General features: G+C 48.3%; 1 protein-coding gene across 5 annotated transcripts in view; it reads right to left on the bottom strand.

The window, feature by feature from the left end:
* Positions 1 to 22,410, bottom strand: part of MYOCD (myocardin) — a 96,798-nt gene that overhangs the window by 21,259 nt on the left and 53,129 nt on the right. For all 5 annotated transcript variants that reach the window (XM_087867626.1, XM_087867627.1, XM_087867625.1 and 2 more), the window contains 3 exons: positions 9,289 to 9,464; positions 6,659 to 6,784; positions 1,331 to 1,581 (listed from right to left, as the gene is read on the bottom strand). In XM_087867626.1, coding sequence (XP_087723752.1) covers positions 1,331 to 1,581; positions 6,659 to 6,784; positions 9,289 to 9,464 — 553 coding nt within the window. The remainder of the gene's footprint in view (positions 1 to 1,330; positions 1,582 to 6,658; positions 6,785 to 9,288; positions 9,465 to 22,410) is intronic.

The raw sequence follows: 22,410 nt of genomic DNA, 5'->3' as shown, positions 1-22,410 counted from the left end.
CCAGGCAACTCTGCGAAAGCCCCTAGGTCACCAAGGACAGGGACTGGTGGCCTGAGAACCAACCCTGTGATTTGAGGTTGACATTTTCAGTCCCACCCCCCGACCTCAGGGGAGCGGAGCCAGGCTGGAGGTTGAGTCATTCACCAACGGCCAATGATTTAATCACTCATACCTGTAACACAGACTCCCAGCACCTAGAAGAGTGGAGTTCAGAGAGCTTCCCGATTGGTGAACATGTGGAGAACAAGGAGCGTGGTGTGCTTGGGGTGGGGGGCATGGAAGCCCCTCGCCCTCTCCCCGCCCCTTGCCCTGTGCCTCTCTTCTACCTGGCTGTTCCCGAGTTACATCCTTCATAATAAACCAGCGATCTCGTAAGTCAAGTGTTTCTTTGAGTTCCGTGAGCTGCTCTAGCGAATTAATGGAACCCAAGGAGGAAATCGTGGGAACCTCGGATCTATAGCCCTGTCAACCAGAAGCCCAGGTCACAACTTCTAGACTTGTGATTGGCATCTGAAGACTCCCCCAGTCTTGTAGGACTGAGCCCTGAACCTGTGGGGTCTGAGGCTCTCTCTCCAGGTAGGTGATGCCACAATTGAGTGGGGTGGCAGGGCACCCAGCTGGCGAAGTGGGGAGAGCCTCCCCCACACACTGGAATTGGGCGGCCAGAACCCTTCGTGGGTAGATTTGCATTTAGACCAGGTCACAAGCTAATGGCCTGCCAGGATCAGGCAAGAAATCGATCAGCAGGAGAAGCAGGGCGAGGACACCAACAGTGCGGGCTCAGTGCCAGTGACACTCCAGCTGAGTTCTGGGGAGATGGGCGGGAGCGGTAGACACTGTGGCCTAGGGGAGAGTGTCCTGTGGGGATAGGACACCCCTCAGAAAGCACGGCTGTATTTAGCACTCAGCATCACTGCCAACTCGACCTGAGGCTGAGCAGAAAGGAACAGGCGGGGCAACCCACACCCCAACTTTAGAGTTGAAGGGAATGGCCCATTTAAAAGGTGACCTGCCGTGGGGTCAAATGTCAGGGTCCCGGAGTCAATCTTCGGGGATGGCTGTCACTCAGTGACTCAGCGCTCTCGCTTCCTAAAGCATAAGGGCCGAGTGAATCTGAGACACGGAACCATTCTGAGATGCCTTCTCTCTGTTGCTCAGATGTGGGCGTGGCTCCCAAACAGAGCCCCATTCTAAACCCAGCAGACGAGGATGGGGTGCCATCGGGGACCCGCTGGGTGCCCAGCCGCCGGCCCCAAGTGCCTCCGACACAGAGGAGCCCTCCCTGGTGGGCCTCCGCTCGCCCCCGCCGCCCTGGGCCCTCCCGACCTACTTGAGCTGAGCTTGGTGAATGCCGGGGTAGCCGAGCCGGTGCTGCTGCTGCTGCTGCTGGCTCAGGATCTGGAGCTGCAGGAAGAGCTGCTGCTGCTGCAGCAGCCGGGCGTAGGCCGAGTCCATGGGCGGAGGCGACTTCTCCGCCTTCTGGTCTGGGGGGATGTACTGGTGATACTTGAGCTTCTTCACCTTGGGCTTGGGGTCCTTGGGCTTTTTGTGGCGGTTCTTACTGTCGCTCAAGGACTTGGCCTGCAAAGGGGGTGAAGAAACAGCACGTGCTTGGGGGGGGAGGTGGCGGGAATGGCTGGATGTCATGGCTAGATGGCGAGGAGCTTCTGTTAAAACGGGCATTCTCGAATCCCAGGGATGCACTCTAGCAAAGGCACAAGGTGCAAAGAGATTCTGGTGCATCGAGATACCTATTGAACGGACCTGCGGCAGGTGCCTCTCTCTGGAAGGGGGGTCATGAATCTCATAAGGGGCTCCAGGAGCATTTCCTTCCCAGCGCAGAGTAAGATGGAAGCCTGCGTCTCGGCTGGGACACTTCCCTCAGCTAAAACCAACAGATGGTCTAAGAAAGGACTCGGTCTGATCTTGAGATGGAGTCATAAGGACGTTCCTTCCTACGTATACACGAAATCACCTTTAGCGAAGCACTCAGTAAATTGACTTATTAATGACATCACCTTGGATGAAATTAAGCTTGTCTTTGATGTGGATTTTTGCAGCTTTGGGCGGAAAAGTAAGATAGCCTCCCGCTCCCGCCAACACCCCAAATACGGATGTAACCCCAGGAACTGACCCCCTCTGAGATAATGATACTTGACTCGCTATGAGAAGGGTTAGCCACCCACTGGGACCCTTCTAGAAGCTTCCCATGCCAGAGCGTGACTTGGACACATTGAAAGAAGTCAAGGCTACAGGGTAGGAAGTTAAGACCAATTTCCGAACATGGTACAAGTACTTTGCTACAACTCCCTTACCTCACCGGGAAGTTGAGGAAAATACTCTTACTTTTTATCTCAGTGACCAATACGATGATTCCGAAAGATGCTAGTGACAGAAGAACAGGTCTCAAAGGATTATACCTATGCTTATAACCTGCTCCTGAAATCAGAAGGCCTCCCTATTTCAGGAGGCAGTAGTCCATACTGTCATCAGTTGAGAAAAAAATCTTAGTTTTCCAGCCCTGACTTTAATTAGAGAAGCCTGAAGTGAACATAGATGTCATGACAAGCATCTTGAGGATTTGGGAAAAAGGTGCAGGGGAAGTGTGATACCAGCAGCATCCAGGAGAGGGAGCTCGGGAACACCTGGCAGGCAGGTTCCCACAGGGCAGCTTCCCCGTTTTAACCACAAAACACACGTCTGAAAAGTGACCTATCCCAAGGAGTCTACAACTTGTATTTCTCTGACTCAGCGTATCCCACCACCGAAGCTTCTTTTGTGTTTTCTCAAGGAAGCTTCTTCTCGGAAAGTAATAAATAAGGAGCACAAGAATTCCCGTGTGCTTGGTGGCTCCATTTCTCTCTGCTCCTTCATCGATTAGCATTCTGGTTAATTAATCAGGCTTCAGCACTCATGGGAGAATCTCTGTGGGGCTCCTGCCATCGGGGGCCCTGCTTTGCTCCAGCTCTGCTTCTGTTCCCACCTCCCCCCACGACGTGCCTCCTTGTCTGGAGGAGCTGATGGCCGGTCGGGAATGGGGAGTTCTTTCTCCACGTTGCCTTAGTACAGGAACGCTGAGCATTCCAGAAGTTACTCAAATTGGATACTTTCTCTGGAGAGTGGAAGGCAAAGTCTATTGAACCCATGGAACCCGGATTCCATGGGACTGTATAGTTTTATACTCTTTTTGAAACCAGATGATACAAGGTTGTAAGTTTGTAAAAACGGTTTTGGTGTTTTTCTGTTTCTTTCTTTTCCTTCTTTTTTTCTTTCTATTTTCTGCCTAGAACTGCATGGCTAATGGGAGGGGAGCACGTTCATCTCTCTAAAGCAGAGGTGGACACAACATCCAGTGGTTTAAGACCCAGACATGGATGTGTAGAGCAGGTTAGTGTAATGCAAGAGGGCATGGCGTGGCTAGAGGGTCCGTGACTCTTTTGCAAGAAGGCATCCTGATTCAAACTAGCTCACACCCTGGGCCTGCCCCACAATGTACCACCCCAGCAGCCTACAATCAGTGTGCCTGCCCTGCCCTGCAAGACAAAGTCCAAAACCCCCTCTGCCAAAGAAAACCTTTCACCCAACTGCCTGACCCCTCCCACACAACAGCTTACCCCTCTGGCCTCTCTTCCTCGCAATTTCCTGCGGTCTGCAATTCCCTCCTGCACCGGCTACCCAACTCGGGCTCCTCCTCTGAGTCTGGCTCCCACCCTGGCTCCCCTGGGAAGCCTTCTCCAATCCACAGGGAGGTCTCTTGTTTGCAGGTCTCATATGGCATGTCGGGGCTGTCTGATAACAGTCGCACCACTGCGTACCTGGCTCAGGGGGTGGGGGAGACTGATGTCCAGCCCTTGTTTTGCTTCCTACACTACTGGCCCTGATGGAGGCAGTACCCTATACCCTGCCCCGGGAAAGGGGGCCCTCTTTCTGTATCATGGTAAAAGACAAGTAACAGAAAAATCACCCCAGTAACGATTTTAAAGTATACAACTCACGACATTGTGCAAGCGTCATCACTATGTAGCTCCAGAACCTTTTCATCACCCCAAAAGGAAACCCCATCCCCATGAAGCAGTCCCTCCGCATTCTCCTTCTTGTGGTCCCTGGACACCACTCATCTGCCCTCGGTCTCCATGGACTTCCCTATCCAGGATATTTCACATAAATGGAATCCTACACTATGTGGCCTTTTGTGTCTGTCTTCTTTCACTCAGCATCATGTGTGAAGGCTCATTTCCGTATCAGACTTCATTCCTCTTCATCTCAGAATATCCCATTGTGTGGCTATGCCACACACGGCCCCGTCCTTCAGCTGCTGGACATTTGGGTTCGTTCCAACTTTGGACTATTGTGACTAGTGCTGCCATGAATATTCACATCCAAGATCTTGTCAGAACACCTGTTTTCAATTCTGTGGGGCATATACCTAAGGAGAGGAATTTCTGGGTCATATGGTAATGCTAGGTTTAATTCTTTGAGGAACCACTGAGCTGTTTTCCGTACTGGACGCACCATGTGTGAGAGCTCCAATCTCCACATTCTCAGCAATGCTTGCAAATTTTCCAGTACAGCCGTTCTAGTGTGTGTGAAGTGGTATTTTGTTGTGAGTTCGAGTTTCACTTCCCTGATGACTAATGACCCTGACCACCTTTTCATGTGCTTATTGGCAATTTCTTGATCTTTGGCGAAATGTCTATTTGGGTCCTTTGTGGCACGTTTTCCTACTTGTTCACAACACTATATAGGTTAGCAGCTGTGATACTGAATTAGGCTATAGGCTCCTTGAATGCAGGAATCATGGTTTTTGGGTTTTTTTTTTAAGATTTTATTTATTTTGAGAGAGAGAGAGCGTGCGAGCATGAGTGAGGGGGAAGGACAGAGGGAAAAGCAGAAGCAGGCTCTCCACTGAGCAGGGAGCCCGATGGACACGGGGCTAGATCCCAGGACCCCACATTCACGACCTGAGCCGAAGGCAGACGCTCGACTGAGCCACCCAGATGCCCCAGGAATCATGTTTTATTCAGCTTTGATACATACCTTCTAGAAGCCGGCACCGAGGACACCTTTCCCTTACGTAGGAGTTTACAGTATTTTTGGGGTATTCTTGTGTATTCTCTCAGTGGCCTCATAGGTACCTTACAAAGTCTATAGGGCAGAGATGTTCCCCCCCAAGCTGGGCTGCTTCCTTCTTTGAGAAGCCCTGTAGTATCCTCTTTATTTAGAGATGATGACTATGGAACAACTGAGAATTCATAGACATTGACCCATCAGCAGGGAGGCTGGTTCTTCCATAAACAACCAGTCCTTCTAGATCAGTTACATATCACTCCTGCTTTTCATTGAAATTAACCTGTCCTTCCTCCGAGCAACTATCACGTTTCCTTAGTGCACGGAGGCTGAAGGAGGTGCTAATCTGACTTACGCAAAATTTAAACACGTTGGTAGAAAGAGTAATAAAATTTCTCTTTGTCCCTGACAGTAGAAATAACATGAACCATCTCCTTCCTCCACCCTCAATGAGCAAAGTTCATCAACAGTCATGTAATTTCAAAGCTGTTGGGATGAGTGAATTGTAAGTGAGGTTTAAGCTACTTAGTGAGAGAATTTAAAGCAAGGCTTAGGGACATTTACAGGAAACAAAGTCATGCCTTCCACTTTTGTGTGTATGTATGCAGTGGAAGGACTCTGGGGCTGTTCCTTTAACACTGATTCTTAACTTATGATCTTTTGAAAATATTTCATAAAGAATATTTCGTATTTCATAAAAGACATCTCAGCTGTCATTAAGTGGTGGCCACAGAGCTGACATAACTTCCTCCCAAACTGATGAGAAGTTCTTTGGGGTAGGGGAGCCTGGGTGGCTCAGTTGTTGAGCATCCAACTCTTGATTTTGGCTCAGGTCATGATCTCAGGGTCGTGAGATCGAGCCCCACATCGGGCTCCATGCTCAGTGGGGAGTCTGCTTAAGAGTCTCTCTCTCCCCCTCCCTCTGTTCCTCCCCTCCTCTCTAAACAAAACAAAACTAAACTAAACTAATAAGTTATTTGGGATAAAATATTATGAAGAAGACCAAATAATTATTAGCAGGCAGCTAACTGGTAAGAGGAGAGAGTCCTCTGTGAACTATTAAGTACAATGTGGAGAGAAGTTAACCAAGAATTTGCTCTAATGCCTATGGTCTACTGTGAAGGCACCCCCTCCCTTTATCTCCAAAGGGAGCCGGGCTTGAATGACTGAGGTATTACGTGACGCAAAGGCTTCATTCAGATCTGCTTCCATTGCATTAAACCCAACAGCCCCCTCCCCACCTAGTCGATGACATTTACAAATCCTGTGTGCATTCCCATCAGCTGCATGTGTCTCTAGGCTGACCCTACGAAGTCTTGTAAGTCAGGCACCTGCTGGCTGGATTCCAAAGAAATGACAGCACATGGGTTTCCCTTCTGTGGGGAAGATCCACTCTGTGCCTACACAGATAACAGACTCTTGGTCCGCATACACGGAAGGCCCCTTTCTCCCCTCCTGACTTGCAATGCTCCCTGCGGACTGAGCCTACACACGGGTCCGTGTGACTCTCCTCATGTCGCCACACCTCACTCCGAGAGCGCTGCTCCCAGAGAGCACTCAGGTAGGTGCTGGGAGGCTGGTCTGTCCCTACCTTTACGGCAGCGTGCACAGCGATGGCGTTGCCGAGAGGGCCGAGCCCCTGCTTCCCCGTGTCCGACTGGTTGCTGGGCTGGGAGGCTGAGTCTTTCCTGTCATTTTCGGAGCCAGAAGAATGTTCCTGAAACCCAAATTTCAGCATGAGTAGGACACAGGAGGAAAAACTGTATGATGCAAAAATAAAGTAGAGCCCCCCTTCCCCCCCACATACATTGCTCTGTTTTTATCTTAACTTCATATCCAAGTATATATCACATGACCTCCCTGGGGAAAGGAGTCATATATATATATATATATATATATATATATATATATACACACCATAAAATTTGTCAACCAACTGAGGTCACTTTTGAGAGATAAAGGGGTGGTCATTCGTCATTATTCCAGAAGACAGGAATAGAAATGGCCAACCCAGACAGCTGGTCATCCTGTGTGAGGGTTTCACCTGTGACAAGGTCTACCTGTTGGACTTGATAAGGAGACCAATGAAAAACAGAAGAGGGAGGCACAGGTGTAGGAATTTGGGAGGAGAGTAGGACCAAAAAAGCCCCGATAAAAACAGTGTTAGCAGATGGAGGGAAAATGCATGTGTGTGTTTCTGGGTATATAGGTTTGTGAGTGTGCATATGTATGTACGTATATGTTTGTATGTTTATTTGTGTGTGCGTGTATGCGTGGGTCTGCATATGCGTGAATGTGTCTGTGTCTACACATATGTGTATGTATGTGCGTATGTGTACGGGCATGTGTATACATGTAGGTGTACATTTGTGTCTATATAGGGCTGTGTGCAGGTGGTATCATGAACAGCCTTTATGAGAGACATGTTTTAGTATGTGGAAGACTGGGAAAAAGGAGTTACTAACTTCTGTCCCTCTCCTGCAATCCGATACCATGGCCACAAGGACAGGGACTGCTCACGCTTTCCCCCTGGAGCTTCTCCGCCCTTTCCTGAGCGCTGGCACCTGCAAAGGTCTGTAGAACCCTTTCCTCTTGAGCCTCAGTGGCCTGGTCCTCTCCCTGGGGCTGCTGGGTGCAATGACAATATGATTTTTGCCCTGGGCCGAGCATCCCCCCCATGCTCGTTCCCTCCGACCCCTTCTCCTGGGGGAAGCAGAGAAGAAACGTCTTCTCCCAAAACCATTCTTCAATCAGAAGCTGAGGAATTTACCATCAGAATAATAGATACAAATGATCCGAAACACTGCTGGCTGTTGTCAGAGAAACTGGGCTGCAAAGACCAGCTGTGGCATGCAGGGAAAGGGAACGCGCTTCGATTATAAACCCGTGCACGATAAACGTATGGATAATCCGGCCCTGCTTGTTACCGCCCAGTTTCCTCCCATTGCACAGTTCCTTCTGGGCAGGCCCAGCTTTGCTCCCTTCGTGGCGCGAAGGGCGTGACAACGACGAGGAAGTAGCGCGGTTTCCAGAACAGGGCTCTGGATGATCATTACCCAGGCTGTCCCTGATACCCGTATGGCAATTTCCAGCGTAAACAATGTTTCAAAGATGTCAATGTCAACGCGTCACATAATTCCCATGAGGCCAGCAGGACCAAATGCTTCCTAAGAGCCGGGTTCTCTGCGGAGGGCGTGGGTGGAAGACTCCCACCTTGCTGCCCTACCAGTGTATCTGTTTCCCCCTTGCGTATGAGTGCGTGCGAGCGTGCGTGTGCGTGCGCCCCCGTGCGTCTGCGCACGTAAGCATGCGCCTGCGCGCTGCTCCTAGGGGCTGCACGAATACCTTCGTGCAAGGCTGAGGGAAGCCCCCATAGAGCCTCTAGGTGGCTTCTAGGGCGTGGAAACTCCAGGGGTGGGGAATCTGCAGCGTCTGGAGACCACACAGCTGCCCAGCCTCCCAGAGCCTGGGTTCCTCCTCCGTCAGAAGGCAGCCGAGGCCACCTGCCCCGAGGGCGTTGTGGCATCTCAAAGAAAACACCTGGGAAGTGCCTAGCCCCGTCTCCGGCAGAGGGTGAGCACCTCATAGGTGCCAGTAGCCACTATTAATCATTTTTCTTATAAATGTGCTTTGAACAGTATTTGCAACATACGTTCCTCACATCTCGGGGGTCTGTGGATTTGTCCGGGAAGGGGTGAGTGCTATTCTCGGGTTAGGGCTGGATGTGGACCTTGCAGTGGTCTGGCAGGTAGAAATCTGTAAGGGTAGAACCATCTCGGGGCTCCCTGCTGTGCAGCCAATCAGCACCTCCCACTCCGCACTCCCCCAGGACCCTGTAGAGATGCCTCCCTGCGTGGAAGGCCTGCGGGCTTTGAAATCGGTCCTGCTCTGGCACATTCTATCCGGGATATCATCGGTGACTCATCTGATCTCACGGAGTCTCTTTTTACCTTCTCCATAAATTTGGCAGATAAAAGGCATCCACTTGGCTGAGTAGACGCTTAAAGAGTAAGTCAAAGGGTATAGTCCTGACAATTCTCTTTCAGGGTTTTTTAGAGGTGTTGGCCACTGCACACGGGCCCCTGCACTGGATGGGGGCAAAAGAGGCACGAAGTTCAAGTGCCATCAAGAGACGTCTCTAGGGTCTCCAAGCAAAACCAAAGTTGGCGGTGTGCTCTTAAGCCCATGATGACATGATAGGCTGAGGTGGGATTTGTTTACCTGGACTCCTCCTAGAGGACCTGCCGAAGGGGTCTCTGAAGCTTTAGTGTCTGCAGGGGATCCCGCTGAGCCCTGGGGGTCTTCAACTCGAGCCTGGTCCGGAGAAAGCCCATCACTGCTGCTGTCCTCTTCGAAGGCAAACGCATCTGCCGATTTGGAGAAACTCACTTGGTTACCTGATGGGGTAAAATCCATAATAGGGTTAGTGGCTGAGGCCCACCAAAGGGCTTTCTGGAAATGCTTCGCTGTGTCCTCCCTACCAGGAGCACACATCTATCTGCTTCGATCTGTTTCTAGTGCAAGGTAAGAGCGAAGATAGGTTTTAGCTTTATGTGGCGTCTCAGCTATTTATTCCAAATGGGAACTCGTGTTTCTAAGAGGGATACGTCGGGCTGGAAAGAATGCAGGGCATATCAAAGGTCTCCCATCGCCTGTTCAAGTTTATCTTCAGGTTTATTCATTCTGGCACATTTTCCATGTGAGACCTGTTATCTTTTTGAAACACAGTCAGGGAAGATGAAGGAAAGAAAGGGGCCACTGGATACAGAATGAGGCCGAAGGAGATCGCAGTGGGAGGATGCCCATCTCCCTTAGGTTCTATGACAAGACAGAGAACTGAGATGACAACGTGCCACTGGCATCACGCTCAAATATAAAGCAGGGCACACAGCACAAAGTATTTCGTGAACCACCCTAGTCGGGATAAGCCAGATCTGTTACTGAGTCTAAATGTCAGAATTAGCTCATGTCACCAGTGTCAGAAAGCCCCTTTCAATGAACACACAGCTGTTTATAAAAGCCATAAAAATGTCCCAGACCCTGCAGTGTGATCTTTTAAAATTGTTATTATTTGGATTTTCTTTGCATTCCTCCTATCTCTGTGTCTATTTTGGAAACCCTCAACAGCTGGAAAGGCAGAAATTCTCCCTCAGCAGCTTGCGTGGCCTTTGGAGGGGACTGGGTTCATCAGCTTGGGGAAAGGGGCTATCCAGTCAGGTGGGACTACAATGACATCCTTATATGTCCCTTATGGGTGGGTTTGTTTTTTTTTTAAAAAACATTGCTGAATTGTATCTGGTTTATTATCCAGCCGCACGGTACAAAATGTGCTCAGGCCCCAGCAACCCTTCTCAGCCGATCCCAGGCTCGGCTCTTCTAAAGGAATTCAGGTATTATCAGGAAGTTTCCCAGCCCGGCATTCTGCAATCACACGGACAAGAACTTTTGACTCCTGCTTTGGGCAGATAAGAGAGGGGAGCTTTCGCGCAGAGATTGGAAAAGCAGCAAGGAGCGGCAAAAAATGGAACAAGTGTGGTTTGGAGCTTGTCATCACCACCCCTGCTGGCATCTGTCACGGACCCTCCAGACATCCAAGTGTCAAAGCAGGAAAGAACCAGAGAGGACAGGGCAGGTGGAAATTCCAGTCGCTGCCCCCCCATCCCCTCCCGCGGGGCAGTCCGCTAACCTGGAAGGACTTGGGGACCAGCGTGGCTGCTCCACAGCCTCAAGGACTGTTCGTAAACTCATGATTGCTTTTCTATGATGGTAAATATAACAGTTACTTACCAGAACCATTCATAGCATATGAAGATGCCTAACATATATTCATCCCACTTTCTCTTAATGATTTGGTGCCTCTTCTAGATCTAGTTCTATGCATAGAAGGAAACAGGCACAAAGTATTTCATTTAGACAGCACTGGTGAAAGACCTTCTGAAACCTGCTTTTTTCTCACTACAATGTTACTTAGAGTCCTTTCCTTGGGAGGACACAGGGATACTTCTCAATGAAAAATACATCATATTTTTTTCTTTTCTTTTTTCTTTTTCTTTCTTTCTTTCTTTCTTTCTTTCTTTCTTTCTTTCTTTCTTTCTTTCTTTCTTTCTTTTTTGTAACAGTTACCCAGTATTCCACTGTATTACTGGAAACTTATTTTTCAACTTCTACTTTCAGAGGTGTCCTTTTTTTAAACTATAAAAAATTTGAAATAAGAAAAAAGTACAGAGAATAATGTAGATCTGTTTACATATTACTTGAAATAAATAAATTCTAGCCTTTTCGGATATTAATGTCAGCAACCCACTTGTTTCCTACGAGAGGGGTTTTACTGGGTATTTGATAAATGCGAGCTTTTTTCTTTGAGAGCAAGGGTCACTCCTCCCCATTCAGTACTTGCAAACACTTCCCTCTCTATTTTAAGAGTCCAGCCTTACGCCCTTCCCTTCTCTTACAGGGAACCCTGCGCTCCACAAATAAACCTTTATTCGTCACTGAAATTTTAAGTCCTTCTTCTGCTGCTGGAATTAAAGGCTTTGTCCCTGTTCAAAGGCTTACCTGTGTTATTAAGGACCAGGGAGACACAGGAGGGCAGTGGGGGCCGTTAAGCCTTCCCTACCCCAGAAATCACAGCATTTTGTTGGATATGCTCTGCTTGTGCCCTGAGCCAACATCCCTTCCATCCACAGAGAGCCCTGCATGTGAGTGTGTTGGCCCCTTAGGGCAGCCAGTCTTCCGTGCTGGACAGGGAAAGCTTCATTGCATTCCCTCCTGACTTCCCCCAGTCTACCTGGGTAGAGAGCTTCTCCATGAGACCTGACACTCCATGGAACAGAGACTCCCCCACCCCGTGGACCCCCACAGCCACGCCAAGTATCAATCCCAAGTACACACCCATCAGAGGAAGTTCATCACTTCGCAGAGGGGTCCGAATATTCTAACATGTGAATAGAAATGTTACAAGAGGCAGGCAGGGAGAAAGAGAGAGGATGGTCTCTTAGCTGCATCATCCCACTTTGTTTCAAATGGAGCGATAGCAAATGATAAGAACAGGTTGTATCAGGAATTCACTTAGTAGTGGCAGCAGTAAGAAAAAGGATCAGCCTTGGGGCGCCTGGGTGGCACAGCGGTTGAGCGTCTGCCTTCGGCTCGGGGCGTGATCCCGGCGTTACCGGATCGAGCCCCACGTCAGGCTCCTCCACTGGGAGCCTGCTTCTTCCTCTCCCACTCCCCCTGCTTGTGTTCCCTCTCTTGCTGGCTGTCTCTCTGTGTCAAATAAATAAATAAAATCTTAAAAAAAGAAAAAGAAAAAGGATCAGCCTTTGTCGGCTCTCATCATGGTGCAGTAAGTCAGGGTAACCCATTTTCTCATCACTGTTTTGGGGATAAGGATGCGTAAGCTCCAGGCCCCTTCATACAGGGATTGTGCCAAGACGGCAGTGTGAACACTCAGAGCCACCAGCAGAGGGAAGGCAAAATCCACCACCCTCCCTGGAAACCATCAGGTGGCAGCATATTCTTTAGGGGACACCCACTGGGTAATGGAAGGGGGAGGTGGCAGAGAAAATGCCTCTCCTTTTTCTGCACACAGTGCACTAAGGATATCTCCAAATCCCACAGTGCCTCGTACTTGAGTTTTTGAGACGTAAGGGACTGATGGTGACACTGGGATCCTGAGGATGGAGAAGGCGGGACATTCCGGGGAGGGTAGTCTTGATGATTTCATGGGGACTCGTCTCAGAAAAGGGTAGGAATGATTGTGGAAGCCACATTGTTGCCGCTGGGTACTCGGCATGCCCTTCCCACTTGGATACCTGGCAACCTGGTGACCTCGGATTGAGGCACCAGGATGATGTGGAAAAGCCTCCAAGTAGAGTATCTGAGGGATAAAGGAGTTGGTCATTTGTCCCACTTTCCCTCGAGCCGGACAGAGCATTCCCTGGTTATTTTGTTCCCATCCGGCCTTCTCATTTTGGGAGAAGGAGAGAAGCAGAAGCAAAATCAGATATGATGCTGGGAGAGCGGATCTCCATGGGACACAGTCGGAGACGTTTGTCAAGGACTAGAACTTCCTGGTGAGTGCTGTCCCGGACAGACGGAGGAGATCTCAACATGGAGAAGGTCCAGGAGACTCTTGGAGGAGGTGGGACTGGGTTGAGTGTGAAATAACCACCAGCCATGGACAGGACAACAGACAGGGAGGGGACACTTGACCTTCCTTGGGGGGCGGGTAGCAAAAGGGAAGTTAACGGAGTGGTGAACAGTGGAGTGGCTATGGGAAAGGGAAGAAGAGATTCCCCCCCCCCCGCACCGCCAGGGAACAGGATTATTTTGGGAGCCAATCCCTGGAGAGACACAACTTCCGAAAGCCTACTTTATCAAGTGACGGGCAATCATTTAAATAAAGTGTTTCTGCCCAAGTCAATGGAGAAGCCATGCGTTCATGCAACCACATCCAGGGGAGTCCTTTACACCTGGATGAGCCAGCAGGGTGAGGACTGAGGCCCCACATAGGGCTCCTATTTGTCTGATCTCTAAAAGGCCCCATGTGCCAGGTCAGCATATGCCACTGAGGACCACGTACTTACAGGCACAAAGACCCTGCCTCGGGGGCCCCTGCCAATCGCCACTGTCTCGGGGCGCAAGTGGCTTGCATTTGTGACCAGGTGGCTTGGAGTATGCCCCACACAGCTGCACACCCGGCTCAGCCCCCCTTGGCAGGAGAACCTGAGCAGCAGAGAGCGCTGCTAGCCCGAGGCAGTGGCTTCCTTTAGAGATGATGGGTGTGGTCGGGGTCTGTTTAGCAACCGTCAGTAAGAACTTCAGTTCCGGACTCCGGCGGTCTTGGTTTGTTTCTTGGTCCTACCCCTTCAGTGCTAGTGTCTGCTGGCAAGTTATTGAACCTCCCAGAGCCTCAGTGTCCCCTTCTCTAAGATGAAAATAGCAGCCATAGTTACCTCTCAAGGTTCTGAGGGTTCAAACAACGGAACGCGTGCAAAGCGCTGAGCCCAGTCCCGGGATGGGCAAGAGCTCCAGCATTTCTAGCCGTGGTGATGACGGTTGCTGCTCTTGTTAGGAGTAACTGCTTGTCACAAGTCTGCCATTATCAAAAATAAACAAGACCACCCGGGAGCCAGTTTGTCCTGAGGTCAGCTTTGCAAAGGTCAGCACAACTCCAGAGCTACAAAAACAGGTTTGTCCTCACAGGGTTGTCCTGGGAAAGCCAGGACAGACCTTCCCAGGGACGAGAATGTCCCCGGAAAGGCTGCTTGTCACTCCCTCTCCCTCCTGGTTCAAGCCAGGCTCACGTGGAGAGGCACAAAGGTCACCTTATCGGGCTGCCTCGGGAACAACCCAGTCTGTTGGCTTTGTGCTGTGACCCTGGGCCTCTGCTCCAATCTTCCCCAGCGCTCCCTGGGAGCCGCTGGAGTGCGGTGCACTGGCTATTGTCCCTGTAGACACGTCAGGCGGTGCGGTGACAAGGACCCGCTTTGGGAGGCCCTGACATCATCCTCGGGCTATGCCCGCGGGGCTGGCTCTGGGCTCCAGCCCCTGGGGGATGTTGACCTGGCGACTCTGAGCTTTCCCTGTCCCTCTTGGAAGCAGTTAGATGAATGAGTCAGTTGTACTTTCTCTGCATAAACATTTAAGATTCCAAGATTAAGCGAGATAGCTGGAGTCCTCAGTACCTTGCTGCTAGGACCGGCACCAAGGGCAGGAGACCACGAAGTGGGATGTGGAAAGGGACCTGGCTTGCTTATCTACTTGCAAGCTTGCTCAGTGGCCTGCAGGAGAGCTATTTTAATTCACCGGCAGACCACCCCTTAATGCCCTCTTGGAAGAGACTGAAGGAAAATCCATTTCCAAAGGGACAAGGTGGTGCCCAAGGAAGTAGCCATGGTTTAAATGTGGCTCTTGCCTGAAGGTACTTTAATACACGGAAGATGTCACAGCCCCTGGAGGATGGATTCTATCTTCCAACAAAGACGACACCGGCTGCTCTTGCAGGGGATCAGAAGCCTTTATTATGGAAATGGATGTCAGTGGGTATTTGCAGGAAGGAGAATTCCTTTTTCTTTAGATTCCTGGCAGTTTAGAAATGGGCCTTAAGGGGCACCTGGGTGGCACAGCGGTTAAGCGTCTGCCTTTGGCTCAGGGCGTGATCCCGGCGTTATGGGATCAAGCCCCACATCAGGGTCCTCCGCTATGAGCCTGCTTCTTCCTCTCCCACTCCCCCTGCTTGTGTTCCCTCTCTCGCTGGCTGTCTCTATCTCTGTCGAATAAATAAATAAAATCTTTAAAAAAAAAAAAAAAGAAATGGGCCTTAAGCCTCTAAGCCCTAACCCTGATGCTAGGACCACAGCAGTGGGGAAGAAGAGTTAATCCGAAGGACTTGACCTGTGTCAGAGCTTGAGGTTAGTTCTCGAGGGAGGAAGAGGATCGTCAGGTGTGTGAAGATACTTGAGCACTGTCTCCTGCTTCCCCTCGGCAAGCCCCCTCACCCCCATCCTGTCTGTATGCCCTCTCGGGGGTGCAGCACCTGCCCCCAGCTACCGGCTTCCCGGTGAATCCAGTGACTGCCTCCATGCGCAGCAGAGACCCCCAGGACAGAAAAGTATTTTGCACGTGTGTCTCATTGGGCCTCTTTCCCCCAGAATCATGTGCACTTTTGCAACGCTTTCTCGTTCCGGAATGATAAATTCTGTTCACCAGAAAGTTATGCCAAAGCTAAACTTTTTTTTTTTTTTTTTTTTAATGACAGAGTGAACGACTCTACCTTAATCTGGCTTAGGGCCACGATTATTGTCTATTTGCCTTCAGATACAGATCCAGAGTCCCTGAGGAATGACTGGATTCTGAATAAATAGGAATTGTTTTGTTTTGTTAGGAAGTCTGCCGGGGGCGGGGGGGTGTGAGTGAGCAAAGGCTACTGTGGGGTCTTTTGGAAACCTAAGTGACGGCTGTAAATGGATGTCTTCCAGACCAGCCCTGGTGGACTAGAAACGCTGCTCCTTACGGGAAAGGTTATAGTGACACAAAGAACTAACTTATCTTTGACAACTAGATTCTATATTCTGAGTCACAGGGTCAAAAAAAAAATTTTTTTTTTTTTAAAGTAGCTGAGCAGCTGACTTGGGCATTCTGGGGGGTGTCGCCTGGGCCAGACCAAGGGAAAGGTGAGGACACTTTAGGAGAGGGGTTCGTCTGTTAGAGCTGAGAACCAGCCTCCTCCCGATGTTTGAAAAAAAGCAGGAAAGCCAGCAGTGTTCTGTTTCACTCAAGCAGAAGCCAGACCTCTGGACAATAAATAGCTTCCGTAGAAGCCCAGGGGTGCCCCTCCTGTCAAATAAAGAAAAGACTCAGATGGCCAGGGAGAGAAGTAACAAGCTAGGAGTCAGCTCCCAGGGGTCTCCAAGTGAGGGATCTTTTAAGTAATAATGACCCTTCTCAGCAGCTCGAGGAGGCCATGCTGAACTCCAGTCTATAATTTCTGTTCTCCTAAATCCTCACTCCCCTATAACGTCAGATGTGGTGTTTTGTTTCAGTATTCTGTCCTAAGAGACCGTGGCTGTTAGGGGCTGCGATATGGAGATTTATAATAAGAAATATATACTTGGGCTTCGTCCCCCTTTCTGGCACAGAGCTCTGAAAACCCTTGGAATTTTCTAAGTGATGAGAGCCACAAAAGTGCCATTTGTTATGTTAAAGAGCTGGCTTTTGGACCTCACCTAAGGATGGGGCTGAGGCTGGGAGAACAAACCATGTGATCCTGGAACTTTCAGTCCCACCCTCTGACCCCTGCCCCCCCCCCCCCCCCCCCGGGGAGAGGAGAGCGGCTGGAGATGGAGTTCAATCGCCAATGGCCAATGATCTAATCAATTGTGACTCTGTAAGGGAGCCTCCATTAAAAACCCAAAGGAATGGGATTTGGAGAGGCTCTGGATTGATGACCATGTGGAGATCTGGGGAGAGTGGGGTTCCTGGAGAGCGGGGAAGCTCCTTACCCTGTCCCCATCCCTGGCTCGTTCCCTGCATCTCTTCCAACCGACTATTACTGAGCTTTTATCACACACTGGTAACCCAGTACGTAAATGGGTTTCCTGAGTTCTGTGAGCTGCTCTAGCAAACTAATTGAGCTGAAGGAGGGCATCGTGGGAATGTCTGACCAGTAGCTGGTGGATCAGAAGCATGGGTGACAAGTGTTCTGACTGGTATCTGAAGTGGAGGGTGAACTTGCAGGACTGAGCACTCTACCCCGGGGATCTGGGGCACTTTACCCCTATTCCAGGAAGGTAGTGTCAGAATTGAGTTGAACTGTAGGATGCCCAGCTGGTGTCCTGCACATTGTTTATTGGGATGGGGGACACCCTCTCCCCACCCCCTACATTGGAAGTGGTTCCTCAGACCCCTTTAGTGGCTTTCCAAGAAGAGGAAACAGGGGATCAGGTGCATACTTCTCTGAGATGTGGCCACGAGGAGGCCCAAGCCTTCTGCTGTGGAAGTCAAATCAGAAAGCCAAAGCAGGGGCGCCTGGGTGGCTCAGTCATTAAATGTCTGCCTTCAGCTCAGGGCGTGATCCCAGGGTCCTGGGATCCAGCCCTGCATCGGGCTCCCTGCTCTGCTAGGAGCCTGCTTCTTCCTCTCCCACTCCCCCTGCTTGTGTTCCCTCTCTTGCTGACTGTCTCTCTCTCTGTCAAATAAATAAATAAATAAATAAATAAATAAATAAATAAATAAATAAAATCTTTAAAAAAAAAATAGACACATAGTTCAATGTAACCTAACAGAAAGACCAGAAGTAAACCCATACTTATATGGTCAATTAATCCTTGACAAAGGAGGCAAGAATATGCAATGGGAAAAAGACGAAGGTGTTCTCTTCAACAAGGAGTTGGGGAAACTGGACAGCTACCTGCAAAAGAATGAAACTGGACCACTTTCTTACACCACACACAAACAGAAACTCAAAATGGATTAAGGACCTAAATGTGAGCCCTGAAACCATAAAAATCCCAGAAGAGAGCTCAAGCAGTAATTTCTCTGACATTGGCTGTAACTATATTTTTCTAGGTAGGTCTCTCCTGAGGCAAGGGAAACAAAAGCAAAAATGAACTATTGGGACCTAATCAAAATAAAAAGCTTCTGCACAGTGAAGGAAACAATCAACAAAACTAAAAAACAACCTACTGAATGGGAGAAGATATTTGCAAATGACATATCTGATAAAGGGTCAGTATCCAAAATATATAAAGAACTTATACAACTCAACACCAAACAACCAAATAGTCCAATTAAAAATGGCAGAAGACATGAACAGACCTTTTTCCAAAGAAGACACCCAGATGGCCAACAGACACACGAAAAGATGCTCAACATCACTCCTCATCAGGGAAATGCAAACCAAAATCCCAATGAGATTCCATCTCATACCTGTCAGAGCGGCTGAAATCAACAACGCAAGAAACAACGGGTGTTGGTGAGGATGTGGAGAAAGGGGAACCCTCATGCCCTACTGGTGGGAATGCAAACTGGTTCAGCCACTGTGAAAAACAGTATAGAGGTTCCTCAAAAACTTAAAAATAGAATTACCGTATGATCCAGTAATTCCACTACTGGGTATTTACCCAAAGAATATAAAGACACTAATTCACAAAGATGTATGCACCCCGACGTTCATAGCAGTAGTACTTACAATAGGCAAATTATGGAAGCCATCCAAGTGTCCGTCGATAAATAAAGGCATAAAGAAGATGTAGTGTATATATACAATGGAAAATTTCTCAGCCATGAAAAGAACGGAATCTTGTCATTTGCAAAAACATGGATGGAGCTAGAAGGTATAATACTAAGTGAAATAAGTCAGAAAAAGATAAATATATGATTTCACTCCTTTGTAGAATTTAAGAAACAAAACAGATGAACTAAAAGGGGAAAAAAAAGAGACAAACCAAGAAACAGACTCTTAACTATGGAGAACAAACTGATGGTCACCAGAGGGGAAGTGGGTGGGGGATGGGTGAAATAGAGGAAGGGGATTAAAGGTACACTTAACCATGATGAGCACTGAGTCATGTATAGAATTGTTGAATCGCTGTATTATACACTTGAACTAACATAACTGTTTGTTTACTAGAATTAAAATTTCAAAATAAAAAATTTTTAAAAATTAAAAAAAAAATCCTTTCCTGTGTTGGGAGAAGTTCTAGATCGGTATCGGGTTGGAGAACACTTGGTCTTTACTAAAACCGGGAGGAAGACCATGACCAAGCGTTCCGCTCAGAGCTGGGCAGGCACATAGAAACCCGGCTGCAGACAGAGCTGGAAAATTTAAGCACATCTGGAAAGGCACGTGGAGAGAGGGTGAAATACACAGACACTAAGAGAACCACCCCCAGTGAGCCCCCGCCCTGAGTCACTGCTTCACCATGGGGAAGTGATCTGATCACAAGAAGTGATGGGCAGAAGAGGGGGCTGGGTCATCATCACCAGTGGACGGGCTACTCACAGTGCCAGCTCCATAGCTAGTCTCTGAGCAGCTCCCTCTGTCTTTATGACCTTTCATATGATGCCACCACCTTGCCCATAAAAACCCATTAACGTGGAAAGATTACTAAGAGGCTGATACCTAGGTCAGTCCCCATTACTGCTGCTGGATTTTCCTTGATTTGGTCGACCAATATCCTCCACCTCTTTCTGTGGCCATTCGTTCCCTTCACCTTCACAGTCTCCCTACCTCTGTCTTAAAGATCACTGTCTGGGAGCCTCCCAGCCCTCTTCCCCTTTTATGCATCCTCCATTCCTCCCAACTACCTTCTAGTGGGCACTCTTGATTCCTTGAACCCCGTACTACTATTACATCATTCACCCCTTTATGATGATATATAATTATTCATTACGTGTTTGTTTATTGCCCGCATTTCCCAACTAGAACATAAGCTCTGTTGAAGTAGAGATGTTCTCTGTTCACTGACATATCCCAAGCACTTAGAATAGTGTCTGACACAGAACATATTCCATAAACAGTGAAGAAATATGCGAACGAAAAGACAATCTTATCTAGTCCATTAGTTTATATGTTCATATACACTTAAGTCTCCCAAATCTGTGGTTCTAGACCAATATTCTCCTGCATTCTAGTCCAATAGAACCCATTGCTCACTTAGTCCCTTGCCCTTGGGTTCTCTGTGGGCCCCTCAAATCCCGTAATTGAAACAAGAATCCACCATCTCTCCCCATATCTGCTCTTCTACTCTTGGTCCCCATCTTGATAAATGGCCACCATTTACCCAGTTGCCCAAGACAGAAACCCAGGTGTTATCTTTTGCCTTCCCTTTATCTCAACTGGTATATTCTACTGATCATCTAATCATGAGGAATCAATTCTCTCTCAGAGTCTCTCTTTTCCACACCCCCCAGCCATGACTCTTGTTCATGCTTCCATCAACTTTCCTCAAGCAACTCTAGCAACCTCCTAACCGAAAGAGTACTCTGGCATCATTTCACATCTGAGTCCACTTCACATTGCAGCTAGAATGATCTTTGTGACTTTTATCCAGTCCTTTCAGAAGAACTGTCATGTGGAACGATGGCTTTCCTCCTCCTCTTTTCTTGCTCAAGTGCGAAGTCCTGGAGATCAGAAACTAGACTAACTCCCTAATGTACCATCAGTGCCCAGCTAATTCTAATCACTGCATGGCTATGTGGCCAAAGTCACAAAGTCCAGCCCTGAAAATGAGGTCAGTGATCCCACCACAATTGTTCCTTTAGGTAGCTTCATGCCTTGCCCATTATTTTTTTTTGCTAGCCCTTATGTTTATTGCTTTTTACCCATTTCCACTGGCCATGCTCCTGCTCATGCCCTCTGACTCCTCACCTGAATGGGGGCCTGTTGTTTAACCTTCCCTCTGCCTTCACCTGTCCCTACTGCACCCGAAAATGATGAACACACTTGACCCTCAGCTCTCCTCATGGAAATTCTTGTGCTCAATGACCTTGACAAAAAGCAAAATTAAATGAATCCAAGTAGAGACCAGAAACTGACAACCATAAAACAAATTCATGAACTGCTTTATAACAATAACCAACTAAAAAGAAACACTTTCAGCAAGTGTGATGAAAAAGGGAGGGAGGAAGGGAGAAAAGACACAAATCAGCGACATTGCACTGAAAAATAGAGCAGAACCCCTGACTGAGAGCAGCTTAGGACAACTGTGAGCCAAGACTCTCTACAACATTAGGCTAATAACTTTGTAATTGAGCGGAATAATGAGAATTTTTTTTTTGAAAAATGCAAATTTCAAGGGCGCCTGAATGGCTCAGTCGGTTGAGCATCCAACTCCTGATTTTGGCTTGGGTCATGGTCTCGGTTGGGGTCGTGAGATCGAGCCCCACGTTATGCTGGAAAATCACCGTTCAGCCAGAAAAAACCTTTCCCAGCCACACGTGCTATTTTCACAGTGGGATATGCGCAGAAGTGATGTGTTTATTCCCAGGTGAAGCCTTTTAAAATAGGTGGGTGGGCCTTTCCATTCTTTCTTCCCACTCATGGACTAGATGCAGAGGATGAGGGAGCTCTAGGGCACAGGTTGGCAAATTATGGCCTGCGAGCCTGCTTTTGTCAATAAAGTTTTATTGGAACACAGCCATGCCACTTGTTAGCTTATTGCTTATGGACCTTTTTGCACTGCAGCCTCCCAGCCGAGTAGTTGTGAGGGACAGTTTAAATCACTTAGCCCATTTACTGTCTGGCTCTTTAAGAAAGTTTGCTGTCCTCCTCTAGGGGGGCAGGCGGACTGAAGGGGTCTGTGGGCCCGAAAGATCTGCCACTCAGGAAAATCCTCTCTGGACCATTTATGAACAAGACGTAAACTTCTATTGTTAAGCTGCTGAAATTCTGTGGTTGGTTCAGCAGCACCTATTATCCTAACTAATAAGAAGATAGATGCAAATCTCAAATAAAACATCAGATATTTCTAGAAAAAAATTCTATGTAGGATTTTTTCCCCCAGAAATGCAAGATGAATAAGAAAGAGAGCAAGGCCATGTTCCTAGTCAAAGAAGAGAACTCACGCGATCCCCTTTCTGTGCATGTTGAAAGCATTTAAGAATTCAGCATCCATCTTATACACTTCTCATAGTAAGACAGGATAGAGAAATACTTCCTTAGAAAACCTATCTATATACCAAAAGCTAATATCATATACAGAAGTACATGAGAGAAGAAATCCCCATTTAGGATAGAAACGAATGAAATAAATGTTATCAGCGTAGCAAAAACATAACATATATATGATAATAAAATACTGATCGAATCCCTGGCCATGTACAAATAAAGCTAATTTTCTA

This window comes from Ursus americanus, chromosome 14, assembly GCF_024610735.1.
Source record: "Ursus americanus isolate L20-20 chromosome 14, mUrsAme1.1.p, whole genome shotgun sequence".
Classification (NCBI taxonomy): domain Eukaryota; kingdom Metazoa; phylum Chordata; class Mammalia; order Carnivora; family Ursidae; genus Ursus; species Ursus americanus.
This window is presented reverse-complemented; position numbering and strand designations above follow the sequence as displayed.